General features: G+C 43.3%; 1 protein-coding gene across 2 annotated transcripts in view; it reads right to left on the bottom strand.

The window, feature by feature from the left end:
- The window catches only part of LOC126561345 (peroxidasin), a 71031-nt gene that overhangs the window by 20226 nt on the left and 35718 nt on the right, over nt 1–15087 (bottom strand). For both annotated transcript variants that reach the window (XM_050217444.1, XM_050217445.1), the window contains exons 2-4: nt 11413–11660; nt 2472–2687; nt 1871–1942 (exon numbers count right to left, since the gene is read on the bottom strand). In XM_050217444.1, coding sequence (XP_050073401.1) covers nt 1871–1942; nt 2472–2687; nt 11413–11627 — 503 coding nt within the window. In that variant the 5' untranslated portion in view covers nt 11628–11660. The remainder of the gene's footprint in view (nt 1–1870; nt 1943–2471; nt 2688–11412; nt 11661–15087) is intronic.

Here is a 15087-nt window from a genome sequence, read left to right as displayed (position 1 = left end):
ATTAAAGTACCCGGGGGCGCTTAGTTTAAATTAAAAAACGAGCAAACTTTCCAACACTCTTCACCGATGGTCTGTCGGCCACGGTTGACGGGGTGAATTGTAACACAGAGCGAGGTAACAGAACAGATACAGCCATTAAAAGATTAACTTTTATCCTCCCGAGATCGAGCTCGAGTAGAAGTTTCATCGAAAGTATGCCCTACGGCTGGTAGTGGTTTTCCTGCAAAGTTGTAGAACGAAAAATACGCTTCGGGAAGTACGGTTACGGCTTTAGAAACTATTTTCAAACTAATCAGTTTCCAATCAGGTAATTGTCACACACATACATTGTCACTCTTGTGTGTATGTTTGTGAGAGGAAGTAACGAAGGCACAGAAGGCTATAGCTGTTGATTACGAGATTCTCCCTGAAGAATCCTGTTCAATGTAAAGAACACAACACGAACGAGAGCTTGGGCAGGAAACAATTGGTTGAGTTCATTAATTAATTTGCCATCGGTCAAAGTTCGTGTGTAGAATTCGAAATAGGTGTCAAATTGGAGATTATTGAGACGGTCTGCCCTAAAACAATAGACAATTGAGAGACGCCATTCCATCCTTTTTTTTTTTTTTTGAGAACTTTTTGCTTTACCTCGCAGATTCATTCACTTCAGAAGGAAAGAGATAGAGAGGGCGGGATTAAGCCCTCTCCGTTGTAACGAAAGCCCCAGGACATCGTTATATTAATTATCCAGCAAACGTGTTTCGGAAAGTCTCTCCCAGCATGTCTCGGTGGCTGTTCCGTTCCGTCGCTTTACGTTACATTAATTAATCCGGAAACAAGATTTATGAAATGAGCTGGCGCACCATGCTCATGCTCATATTTGGCATTATTGCTGGCTCTATCTCTATCCTGCGCCGCATTTATCTTCACCACCCGCCATTTCAATCCCCCCCCCCCCCCCATTGTGTAATCCTTCCTTCCCTCCCACTCAAAGAAGAATTTTTGTTTAATTAGGGAACCATGGAATGAGTGATTATTGGATTTAGAATGCGTCACTTTCTTTTCTATTTCGGTACGGGGTGGATTTTTCGTTCGTTTTTGGGCTGAAGTGCAATTAGAAATAATTACAGTCATTTATAACAATTTAATGCAAGCAGCTAGAAGTTAATGAGATTTTCTTTGGCAATCTTGCCGTTAGAGAGAATGTTTTAAACTTAAACACGTAAAATGCGTGGTGAAGGAGCTCGTGGTTCGAAGAGCTTAAAATGACAATTTCAACCACCGTTCTAGCAGTGATTGAAAGAGCAGTTATTTTCACTATTGATTAGTAAAAATGGAAAATTAATTTGCTACATTTACATGTAATATTGCATAAATAATAATTCCCGTCAGGGGTTTAGCAAGCAACAAGGAACCATTAGTAAAATACTGTTTAAGATCGTTTTCGCGCCAAAATGTAGGCATTTTTTTAAATACTCATGTAAACACAATTTGTAACAGAATTTAAGTATGTGAAATTTAGAATGCTAAAACGCCTTCATCGTTGGAATTGAATTTTCCAAAGGAACACATTTTTGTTTTACAAAATGAACATTCATTTTTTCGCTCTTCTATAGAAACTGCTCCAAAATCTTTCGTTTGCTTTACCGATCGAATAGAAAACTCTTGAAATACATCAAATAATCAATAGCCATTGAAATACCGCCCTACCCAACGTAAAGGGTTCGGATTAAGCACTTTAAAAAAAATGGAACCCAAATTGAAAAGAACCAAAAGTGGATGAGGGCGTAGCTCCGTAGCTTCAAGGATGGTTGGTTCACTTTCCACGAGGTTGATTTGCACCATAGCACAGCCCAAGCCGTGGTGCATTCGCTTTCATAATACTTACAGCCGTTCTAGGGACGCCATATTACTGAAGGTTTGTGGTTCCAGCCGGCTCAGATTGTTGAAGTGAAGGTACCTGTATGTGTGCGTGTGTGTGTGTGCATGTGTTTTTTGTTCGTTCCACCGTTATCCATCAGCAGGAAGTGAATTTTCGCGAACGACATCAACGCCCAGCACCGTTACACAGAGACATGGAACGAAAGGGCAGAAGAAGAAAATTCCCATCGTGAGAGGCAATTGTAGAACGCGTCGAGCGCTCCGGTGAATAGATTTGCAATCAGTGGTTCATCAAATATTCGGTCCTATTTGAGTTTTCTTTCTTTTTTTGCCACCCTGCAATCCCTTGCTGGTTGTGTGTTTCACCGCGGGTGAATGTTTTCTTGTGCCGTCGTAGCATATTTTTCTTGCACAACGCAAGGCAAGGCTCTCATTTCCGTTTCGTCGATTCCGTGGTGGTAGATGCGAGAAGCGAGCTGTTTGCGTTTGCGAGCCGGAGGGTGGGAAATTCATCAAGCGGCTTGTTGGCGCAAGTGTCACTGTCACGGAGCTGGGTTTTGGGAAATTCAAGAAAAGGGCCACCCCACTATGCTTGCGCTGCTACTTACATGCTGTGGAGCCGGTTCAGCGAGATGAATGCATCCGATGCGATGGTGTCAATTCGGTTACGGTTGAGATAGAGATACTTGAGCGATGGCTGGTCCCGGAATGCACCTGAGTGGATTTTCGTCAGCTGGTTCTCGTTAAGGAATATCGTATGCAAATGCCGCAACCCATCGAACGCACCGGTCGGTAGCTCGCGGATGTGATTGTAGCGCAGATCGCTGGAAAAAAGGGGGAAACGTTGAATAAAAATTGCAATCATTAGCATAGTTGTGTGTCTCGTGTGGTGAAGCTTTAGAAGTTAATTTATGATTATTTTTACATAATATTCACTTTTTGTTCGTCAAAGATAACGCTTACAAGTATTCAATTTGTTCGACTAAGACGTTTATAAACAGATTGCTCGTCACTCTGTTTAACATAACAAATAAAATACTAAATGAGCCTACACAGTACCAGCGGTCATTACTTATGTCATCAGCGCAGGTGCAAATTTATGCTCCGATCCGTGTCTCGTGCGTTTTTAGCAATCTACGCAAATGCTTTCGCTCCAAACGAATGCAAACGATCAATTCAAACAACATCAAGCCAAGCGGCTATCATATCGAGAAGATGGGAAAATAATACAGCTCCAAATAGCAAACCAAAACCGTCCGATACCCTGCTTTCTGACTGTTGGCGTGCTTCTGTAGGGAAGCAAAACTTCCCTATCTCCTTACTTTTCACCATTTTCACCTCATCCGATTCTTCAACCAGGTTTCACCAGGCAAGAGCGAGTTCTTTGCTTCACGGTAAGTAAAAGCAAATCTAACTTTGCTAACGAAATATTCATATTTTCATTTCTTTGGCTCGACAGAATCGGAAAAAAGTTGAGCTGCGACCGATTTTTCCCTGCCCGGCGAAAGGGCAAACTACGGTGACGACGAAAACGCGCCAAAAACGGACCGGCCCGTGAAAGTCTGGTCGGAATTGAAAGGCATACGAAAGCAGGAGTTAACTTTTCGTAGCAAAGAAACCCCCTAAAGAGAGACAAAAAAAAAAGGGCGAGAAGAAAGAATGAGTTGGCAAATACATAATAAAACGTACGACTACACAAATCTAAAAACCAAGCGAAATGGATCGTTCTTTTGGGAGGGCCAAAGTTTGGCCAACTTGCTTCTCCCCAGTCAACCATCCATTCCGGCCGTTCGTTCGTTTTTTTCGCTCCCATATTCCCAACGTGGCAAACCGGGACAAATCTAAGCACTAACGTTATTTAAAGTGTTTTCCGTCCACAAGGAAATGCTGCCGAAGAAGAGTGCGAACATTCCACAGGTCTGCAAATGGCACCTGACGGTGGGGGGGTTTTTTTTTTTGTTGCATCACAAAGAGCATCTTTAAGCTTGGTCGGCTTTGTGACAGTGCCGACGTAATACTTCTGTTTTTGTATGCTGCGAAAGTACAAGTTCAAGTGACAGTCATTCTTCATGCAGAACTGCCAAGCGAAAGTAACGCGAATTGTGTGCAGCAATTGCACGCTTTTGGGCGCTTCTTGAAACAAAAAAAAAACACCCAAAGTGAGGCAATTTTGTGTCAAAAAGTTCGTTAACTATTTTTTGTTATAGAATGCCCGCTTATTTACTCCTGCCAAGCCATTTTTGGAAATGATTTCGACCCACGCGTCACAATATTCAAACTGTCAACGATTGAAAGATTGTCTAAAATACAATATTGAAACAAAAGTTCCACGGAAACGGCAAAGTTTCCTGCAACACGTAACATCAGTATGCTTTCAGCTACAATTTTACATAAAATGGCCGGCGCTTACCCTGCCCCAGGATCACGTTCGTTTCGCAGAAGATTTAGCGCTTGGACAGACAGACGACTGCTCAAACAAATGTCGTCTCAGCTTATTCGCCCTCTTGGAAAGAGTAGTCAAAAGTCAACGGCCAATGTGTGCCAATACGTTTGCTGTGTGTGTGTGGAAATAACAATCGAACACAATGCCCATGGTGTGTGGAGTTGGGGAGATGAAGCGCAAAAGTTGATCAGAAACTAACTTATGATTTTTTGAAAATAATAGACAGCGGTTTGCTCTTTCAGCGGGGAGTTTCGCCAAAGTTTCCCGTTCGCAGTCGTGGCCGTTTGTTTTTGGCTGTCTTGTCAATCCTGGACATCGCGGAGTGGAGTGGAAAGAAGAATATTTTCCCCTACTCGCAGATGTTTCAGCACATTGCTTGTTGAAAGAAGTTTCTCAAGTCAAAACAATTGAGCTGAGCCCCGAATGTGGCTCCGAAAACTATGGATGCTAACTTTCTCGTACCTTGATTCTTCAATAATCTCCACTCGAACAATCCCATTCAAAGGCTGGAAGGATACGTTGCTGAGAACTGCTATTTATACTTCGTTTATTTGGCAGCGTATTGTGAGGATGTTGCCTAGGGAGAAGGAATGGAACGCTCTCCGCTCCGATGCTTACATAAACATGTCGCGTCTAGACAAGTTTATGGCTGGAAGATGAATTATTCCATCCTGAGCCCTCATAAGTGTAGCGCGTACCGAGAGCAGCTGCGGGAAAGTCTCGTAAAATCGATCCATCTTATGATAATATCAACCCCGAAGTGACGCTTCACTCGTGTGGCGTAGAAAATTCCACTCGGCGAGCACCATTTTCATTACGCCCGCTTTTGCTCAACCTCTATTAGGAAACCAATAAACGGCAAAGGTTGCGGTGGCGTGGCTTTGATGCGTAAGGGAGGAATACCCCACCAGACCCGGGAGTTGCTTGCACAGATGGTAAGTTTTCAGCTATTTCCGAACGACATACAAATTGCTCACGATGCGTCGAGAGCAGCATTCCCTTGGCGATGTGGATCGGCAGCCCACTATAGTGGAAGGCGATAGAAGGCCCCCGATTAAGTTTGTCGTTCGGAAGAAGCGTCAAGTTTTGTGTGATAGCGTCGAGATAGCCCCGTTCTACAACGGTGATCGGAGTCGAGAAGTTTGGGGGTACGAAAGGGAGTTCGAACTTAATTTACGCTTGCATAAATAATTAACTTATCGTGCTGCAGTCTGGATGCTGTTCCTCAACAATCTCCACCCTTATGTTCCAGCAGAGTTAAGGAGATACCAGACAGGGATAAGGAACGTAGGAAGAAGTCGTCATGTGCAATGGGTGTGCATTTGCTAATATTTACCCCGTGGGACAGGATGCATTGAGGCATAAAATTTATGAGCTATTCTTCGTGGTTATGCCCCATTCAAATAGCCTTTTTGTAGTATATGGATTCTGAAAGCATTAGAAGTGACTGTAAGTATGTGTGTGTGGTCAGGAAATTGCATAAGAAAATGTGCAATCGAAGAGTCATGTGCAGAGGGATTTGAGATTTGTGGTTTGCATGGTTTAGTGGCCATTCTATCATCGCTATGGAGTTATGGTTTTACTACACGTACGTATGGCCAAATGGCTGTAAAAACAGTGTATGAAAAGAAATCATAAAAATATAATAAGGTTTTCTTCAGTTCAGTGAAAAACTTATATTACATCTTAACGCCTTGTGTTCGACCCAAAATAGCATACCTTTAGGCGTACTCACTCAAATAAACAATACGTTGATACACCTTAAACAATATTATTTAGCATTTGAAGTGAAACGCTCCATCGACACCAGAAATATAACAGAAAATAAAGATCAAACACCCTGATCAAAACGCCTTTACAAATAAACATCGCCCAAGTAAGCAACATCAAACTAACTTCAAAGCAATGAACAGTTCACGCTTTTTCCTTTACGAATCCCCAGCGATTTGCTTCTGGAACAATTTGCCCTTATATTTTAGTAACATCTGAAACAATACTCTAAGGGGCAGTGACCACTACTTCCAACACAGCCGAAATGCAAATGTATCGAAACGAAAAATTCCCTTTCAAATGGTGTTTTTTTTTTGCGGGGATAAAAGCAACCACAACCTGATGCAACGAAGGAAACCAGCTGTAATGCAAACGCGTTTACCCCAATCGAGGCCAATGAGCGGTACCATGCTCGATTATTTACGTTCCAGTTTAACCACCACCGGACGAAAGTGCAGCCAGCCAAGTGGGAAAAAATAACACCGTTGTACCCAGCTGTAACCCGAAGCGTCACTTATTTACTTAAACCCGAACCAGGCAGAAGCAGAACGAAGCGTGTGGCAAGAAATGGGAGAGTTAAAAACATTCCCCCAAAGAGTTTGGTTTGTACCTCGGGTGCATGTTTGTTGCATGGTTTTGCCGGCTTCGGCAAAGGACGAAATCAACAAAGCCCGGAAAATATGGACAACCCCCAAAAGGACATCGCTGATAAACATTACCACAAACTGAAGCCAAAACACGAACACAGACCCCGTTCACAGTGGTGGTTATGTGTGTGTGTGTGTGTGTGTGTCGGTGTTTCATGCTCATGTTTGTGTGATATCGAACGGGCAGCAACCAGCAAAAGTGTAAATGTAATTAAAATTATCCTCTTATTTATTGTGTCCCTGTGGACATGACTGGACAGGAGTCGTGTTTAGACAGCAGTGTGAGGATTTTAAATTTGCCGTCCACAGTGCGGGCAGTCCGTTCTCGCCGGGTTCTCGAGTGTACCAACGTGACCGAAAACATAGCTGTTTGTCGCAATGCTTGCTTGAATACTACCATTTTTGCACAGTCCCCCAGTGGCAGTTAAGTTCGAGTTCTACACTGAAGCTACTGATAACATTCAACCTCAATAAAACATAAGCGTGTGCTGAGCGTGGGTTGAGTCGGATGGAAGAGCGAAAGGGGTTAGATTTGGTACGTAGTAGATAGCTAGTTAGAAACGTTTGAAGCGAGACTCGAAATGAAGCACAAAATACAGGCTGCTAACGAAACCATAAAATCGGTTCTTATTGTGGGTAGTAATTGAGTGTCGAAAAGATTGTACCGAGTGTTTGGTTGCTGTGAGAAGTGGCCCGTAAGGTGTTTAAATTATGAAGTATTAAATCATGGCAAAGCTTTATCTTTATCAAAAGGTGTTGGTTGTTATTTGACAGCAGAAAACTCGCATGAGTTATGGTGGCAATAATTTTATCTCTATGGTGGACTGGTAGGCAATAATCAACACAATTAAAAGTTCAGGGAGCTGTGAGCCACTGCTTGAAACAGTCTTCGATGTAAGGAAGAACGTGGTTGAAGGTCTTAAAAAGCAGCATGTATAATACGTTTGTAATTTTGTTACACCGATTGCATACCTTTAGGCGTTTATGTTTTGTTCGGCGATAGAATGCAAGGATTATACTTTCGAAATCTTGCATTCATTTTTTTTTCCTTCAGCGAGCAAAGTTCACACACTTTATTCTTGTGATTTTTACAGCAACAATTAAAGCACGAACATAAACATTTGGTAATTAAATTAAGCTGCGTCATATGGCGCTGGCATAAAAATAATGCGCCCCAAACCCTCTTTCGAAAGCCTGCTCACAGTGATAAAAAAATAAACGGAAAGGGTGTAATGATGAATAATATTTTAGTGTCCAACCAGCTGTGTGGGAGACGTGCAGCACCCATGATGATAATGGCTGCACAGAAACATTCTACCAGCATTAGCGCATCCGAACCGTAAGCCCCAAGGAGCCGCACTAATCGGCTTAACGTCACGGTGAACATTGGTTTGATAATGTAGAGTTTTTTTTTGTCCTACTTCGTACTTCGTACCCAGGACGAGCCCTTTTCCCTTTGGCAGCATGTCAGCGACAGTGATCAGATGGATGTGTGTTCTCTGTGAAAACCAAACAAAATACTGAACACACCAAGCTTGCGTACCTAGCGAAAGCGCCATCAAAGCGCCGTTGCAAAATGAGTATTATTTTTCAGCACGGTTTCTACCATTCTTCTGTCTTCCAGGCGCATCTTTCACGCGGTGTACCTGATGCCATCAGTCACCGTAGTGGAGCGTCCTTGCCAGTGGTGTGACGATGAGATTGGGAAATGTTCACCGGGTGTAAACATAAATATTGCTCAGGTGAGAGCGATGGAAGAGTCACCCAGTGTGTTGGGGAGGGGCGTCCAATACCGATAGAAAACAGGCCAAGCCGTAGCGTACGCGAGTCACCCCATTTGTTTCCGTCTCGAGTGCAAACTGTGTGACAACACTTTTTATCTCCGAGCTGCTTCGAAATTGGGTTTCGAAGCTTGTGTTTTTGCGAAGGAAAAACAAAAGCTCCACCGTGTGCTCCGGGAAGTTGGGGGTTACCGTCGGAGATAAATGAATGTTTACGATTTCATCTGACGAGTCGAGTTACGCTGCTGCAAGTAGCTTTTAGATATCAGATATCGAGGGGGGAAGATAATGCTATTCTGTTGCAGGAGAACGAGGGAACCCAACGGGGGCAACATCAGTCCTTTTGTGAAGCTTAATGAAATCATGGCACAGGAAAGAAGAATCGAAAGCCGAAGACGACTTCTTGCGCTGTGAAAGTGCCGTTGAGTGAATGCAAATTAAATTGCCTTGCGATGTGCAACACGAGGTGCAAGGGGAAAGAGGATGAGAGTTTTTATTTAAAAAAAAAAAGTAGCGAAACTATTGAAGAGTGCTTGGGTGTGGATTTTGTTACAAATAACCATGCGGCTCCATTAGCCATTCATGCTCGATTGAGCTGCTACTGCTGGACCGGTCGGGGCGGATTATGTTCGGATCATTTAGTGAGCCAAACATCACTGCGAGTAGATTTTGCGAGCATCGTCTTTTGTGTACGTTGGGTAATGAGGTGAGTGCCGAAAAACATGAATAAAGTATTTTTCTATTCGTTTGAATAGATCGCATTTTATGCTGTGTAATCTTAAATCATAACACCATTTAGGGAGATTTGCACCAAATTATCGTCATGTCGAGTGTTTTAAGTTTAAAAATTTCAACCTATTTTCAAAGCAACTTTCTCAAGGCCGCAGTGAATGTGAACTTGACAAATGACGTTTAAACTGTCATAACAATTAAGTTTACCTTTTTCTTGACATTGCAACACTCTTTCTCTTCTGCTCTACTAAAACTTTATTTTCTTCACTGCGCTTTTCACAGCCTCTTCCTTCAAACATGAAAGACATACACATAATCAACAAAACAGAGCAAGACCATGACGAAAATGAGCGAAAAAAGAATATCAAGACTTCTTAAGGCTCATTCAATTCGTTCTCCCTTTGACGCGCTTTTATTGTTATGTGAAACACTCACCGGAAACATCAAACAACCCACCCACTAGAACCGGGCAAGAATAGAAAGAAGAACCAACAAAAAAAAACACACACACACCACGCTCGTCACACTAAAGAGCGTGACGAAGGTTCCCGGGTTGTAATGGTGAACGGTTACACAAAAAGGGGCGTTTAATTTGTTGCAGGTGTTATGAGATTTTTATGGAGTTAACCAGCTAAGTCCGTAAAAGTCGTCACGGTTCGCTGGGACCAAAAGGTCGGTACGGGCAAAGGTTCCTTGATGTCGGGCATCCCTTCTAATGGGTGGAACCATACGATCTTGCACACCTTTAGTCCACGGCTAATCTCGTAAATGTACGCGTAAATCATTGTTGGCATCGTGACGAGCCGTGGGAGCACGATTTGTAAAGCTAATCCATTGCCGGGCCTTGATGTTTTGACATTTCCGCTACAATTACCGATTGCACCTTAAAGGTGGTGATGCGTTGTTAAAGATTCTAGCACCAGGTTTGGGTGAGCTTTTTCTTGCAAATAGATGACACTAATTGGTGCCATTTTTTTGACAAATCAAGCTCAAAGCGACCCAACCACCATTCCTTTCACCGCACGCATGGCAAATTGATTTTACGGCCGGCAAATTGATTTGCCATCATTTTCTACCAATTAGAGCTCTAAACATCCTCGCGGCTGAGGGCTTGAAATTAGTTTGCTAGCATTCGATCGTTTGAACGTTCACGAGGCCTGGTGAACGTCCTAATCTAATTTCTCACCTTACCAGCATAAAATGGCACACCCTGGAGGCGCGTGCGGTGCTAGCAGCTATGAGAGCATGGGAGCCGAGTGGTCAAAGCTTATTGGCCTTCTATCTCCTTAATCATCCCCATTTTGGAGCTCGTTTGGCGCGTTTGAAGCGCTGATTACCGTCATACTACCTTGGCCGGTCGCTGCAGCGTTTGATGAAAGAAAATTAATAATTTTGGGCTGTGTGCCAACAGCTTTGATGAATCGGATTATTTGGGCTATTTTTAGCTGGTATTTAAGGGATGAATGAGTGGCACGAAAGGCAAATTTATCGTACGGTGTGTCAACAGTTTGAAAAATATATCATGAACCCCTAAATCTAGGCAACGATTATTCAAAAATAGTTTTCTATAAAATTTCTTTTTTGTTTACAATTACAAAAAAAATGCTTCTTTAGTTGTTAACTTCTTCTCCATTAACGTCATTCCTAATCACAATCGGCTCTAGCAAGCAGTAAAACAAAAATATTCTTTTATTTAGTGCCAACAACCATCGTGTTTGATCAGCCCACAGCACCAGATTGCCTTCGCTCGGCCGGCGAAAAGTAGCATCTTTATGCGAAACGCACAAATAAAACACATTGTGTCAAGTTTTCAACCTTATCCTTTTTGTCGCACCACGGGTCAACCATATAAACTCCGCAAAATTACTGCCGTTTGGGGTCGACCCGACCCGGTCGTTAAATTTGCATAAACTCCACATACTACCTGCGTGCCGGCCTACGGCCAACAAAAAAAGGAAATATCATTGAGCTCAGCCGAAAACAAAAGCGAGCGTGGCAGCATCTGTTGATGGGATTTATGTAGTTACGAGAATCTTAAGCTAAGCGATGAATGCAAAATAAATATACAAGCACCAACAAAAAAAAAAAAGGAGGCAAATTTACAAAAGCAGCATCCACGAGCATCGAGACAATCAGGTCAAACGCATCACTACGAGAAGGGAATTGTGTTACTCACATTATGTTCGTATCGGGCGGCATTTCCGGCACCTTATCGAGCTGCTGCTTGATGCAACGGACTGTGCGCTGTTGGCAGGAGCACTTCGATGGACATCCAACGCCCTCGGCCAGACCGGCCAAACCGGCGAGGGTGACGATAGTGGCAATTAGCAACAGCCTGCCATTACCGCTAATCAGCCGCACCCGGTCCCGAAGCACATGGCCGCGTCCCATCGTACGTTCGCTGCACTTCCTCACGCCTGTCCGCTACTTCGCCTCCACCGAGTAACGGAGGAACTACTCTTGCTGTTGTGTTTTGTTTTCCTTCTTCACTCACTTACACACTTTACGGGTTCTAAGGGGTTTCTTTTTTATAAGGAGGGGCCCCTCCTTCTCAAGCTGGGTTATTTCTAGTGTTGGCCGATAACCATGTGTCGCTGACACTTTGACTTTTGCACACCAGAACGTCTGGAACGTTCTACTGACACCGGCAAAACCAACTTACACGCACACACACACACACACACGCCCAGTTGGTTCGTCGTTTGCTTTCACTCTCTGTTTCTGGGCCACAAACTGGAAGCGTTTTAATTATAACAGCGTCACTTAACCTTGACCAGAAAGAAACTACGAAGCGGAATATGGTTGGGAAATTAGATTCGCCCCTGCTTGATTAGGGACCAGTCGTGCAGCGTATCTTGAGGTTTGGTATTTTGCCATGAAGAATTAACGTTTGGTGTTGAAAAATGAATCAGTTTCTCCTGTGTTCTTTACTGTTAAACATAATTTTCTTATTTTATAAGGTTTTTTTTGGTTATTCACATATATTTTTTTATAAAATCAGGAATTTTGACATGACGTGTTTCATATTTAATTTTAAATCAAGTAATTTTCCCAACACTCTGCTTCGTCCACAACACAGGCGAAGAACTAACTTTACCGATTTATGTAGCAAGCGCGCGGCATAAATGCATAAGCGCCACCGGTATAAAAATGCAAGCAAACGGCATTCTACGTGCTAGAATGCGGCAGACAACTTTTGCCCAAAATCGTGCCCAAATGCATTGCATCTTTGAAAATTAAAAGGAAGTAGGAAAAACGACAGACTCTCGTACAGAGCGACACAAACACTAGCTGCATGGAAACTTTTCCCCCTACTGATTGTTGTCTTTTTCCGTTGTTGGCGGCGCTGTTCACGCCACTGTTTGCTTCCACACGGATTGGGGTGCAAAATGCGGGTGCTTAAATCCTCACCATCCGAGAGTCAAAGGCATTCCGCGAAGTTCCACCCTGTGGAATGCTGTGTTGTTCGTTGCTTGAAAAAGGGGAAAGGCTTATGCTTTTCTTTTTTGTTGCTGCTGCCGGTTTTTCTTTGGGTGCTTCATGCTGATCGCAAAAATGTTCTAACAGTATCCGGTCTCGCTGGGTAGCACAGGAAGTGTTCCTTTGCCCGATTCCATTTTGCTCGATGCTCAGTTTTAATTAGCAAAGTTTGGGGTGCACCCAAAATCCTGGAAAAAGGGAACTGAAGAATACTAGACACCCCGGGGGCGGTCGGTTCAGGTGGAAGATTTTCCATTTCCATGAGGACAGTTTCGGTTACGGACCGAGACAAGGAAGATTCGCTGCCGTAATTGTATTGGCGCATGCATTAGACAGAGGATGGCGCGTGCTTAGCCCAAAAAAGGAAACTTAGGGATTGTTTGCGTTGGGAAATTGAGAATCCCAGCTATCACGAGAACAGATGAAAGTTTTGGCACCCTTTACGCCTGTGTACGCTGAATTAATTCTTGCCACTACCAACACATGCCCACTGAAGGGAATGGTTGCCCAGTAATTGAAATGTTCCCGCCTTGGGTGACAACTGGGCTGTTTATTTAATTGGAATTGTGCGCAACAAATGCGAACTTTTAACGGATTGTAAAATAGTTCCGAAAATAACTTTCAGTCTTTGGACACTTTTTTTTTCTCTCCTGGGCGAAACTATGCCACCAAGGACCGCATGAAATCGGCATCAGGCGACCATCCCATAAAATAAAGCTTCCATTGAAAATATTTTTTTCCATTCAGCCGATGCCCTTTTTCTGTTGCTCTCTTTTTGTCAGTAGTTTGCCTCGAGCCTGTCCAAAACCACAAAAATTTATCAGAGCCTCATTGGAAGGGCTCGACCTGAGCTCGACAGATAAAAAGGAATAAAAAATTGAACCAACCAACCCATCAAATCCTCAGCTTCCGAAAGGACCATCACGCCACAGGGGGACAGAATGTTCAATCGGCGAAAGAATGACTAAATCCGGACAAGAATGACGACCACAACATAAAGCCATCGACCCGAGCCGTATCGACGATAGAGCACCGGTTCAAGAACCCTTTCGGTATCACCAGATCCGGGCACGGTTACCACAAAAGCCAGAGTATGGATACGGGACGTGGTTAAAGATAAAAGCTAAAAAATTGAAGCGACAGAGTGCGTTGCTTAGAATCCACTTTGAAGACGATCGGTATTTAGGAGTAGTAGCGGTGATTGTGGTAGTAGTAGTGGTAGTAACGTTCCACCTCAACATCAAAAGCCCGCCAGCCTCACAGAACACAAGAGCATCGCTACCTTTTTGCTACGCTTTGAATAAAAATGAACAATCAACGATAGGAATTGGAGCACGTTCGTTTAAGATTCATTGTCAGCGTTGAAGCCGAGACCGGGGATGCAGATAATCAGTGGATCAGTGTCGGCTATGGATGCGAAATAGTAACCGTCTATTCGCTCGCGAACGTGCCACGCGTCTCACGTTATACAATCCCAATTTTTTAAACATAAAAAGAAATTAATCTTCAAACACATCTTTTACACACCAAACACGTGTCTTCACCGCCAGAAGATTGTCGTATGAAGCGTAAATCATAAATCACGCGTGCTTATCTGTGTTCTTGAACTTCATGTAAAAATGACTCAGCGCCAAACAGTGGCCTTTCAATTTATTCTACACCTCCTTCCGAACGTCACGTAGAGCACATCCTTTCAGCGCGCTAAAGCTTTATGGGGATGAGTGTTCAAAGTTTCATGTTGATGCTACGCACCAAATCAAGAACACGGCACGAAACCGTTGACTTGATTGATGATGGTTACCTTCTTCTACAGACAATCTTTGAACAAGCTTTTCCGATTAACAATCCATATTTGTTTTCAGTTTAAAGTGCACTGATAGATAAACCAATTCTTTGGCCATACTTAGTTGCTCTAGCTCGTTCCCTTCAACAAAGAAATGGTCGTTACTCTTAATGATGGCATTGCTTTCCGTTAAGGAGTTCGCCCACAAGCACCATCACCAATCAACAACTGATCCCGTTTAATCCACCACTTGACCACTTCGCATCGTTATTGCTGCACACGGTGTCCCGAGGCCACGACCGACACTTAACGATTTGTATGCAGTTAGCAGGATCGTCGGTTAAATCCTGCACCATGCACCCCGAATGTGTTGATCCAATTACTTATCATCAAACAAATGGCTTAACCTTACGGAGGGACTAACCCGCACACCAACACGTTCACGTAAATTACCCTGCACCCAATTGTTTTAACCGTGGCACAGTTTTGCGTCAAGCTTAAAACGATTGATGACATTGACACAGAAACTGATATTGCTTGTGCGAAGGCAGGATGACACCGATCTCCGACGCGTGACAATTAATTGTC

Source organism: Anopheles maculipalpis, chromosome 3RL (assembly GCF_943734695.1).
Source record: "Anopheles maculipalpis chromosome 3RL, idAnoMacuDA_375_x, whole genome shotgun sequence".
Classification (NCBI taxonomy): Eukaryota; Metazoa; Arthropoda; class Insecta; order Diptera; family Culicidae; genus Anopheles; species Anopheles maculipalpis.
The sequence above is the reverse complement of the archived record's forward strand: the minus strand, read 5'-3'. Positions and strand labels throughout refer to the sequence as shown.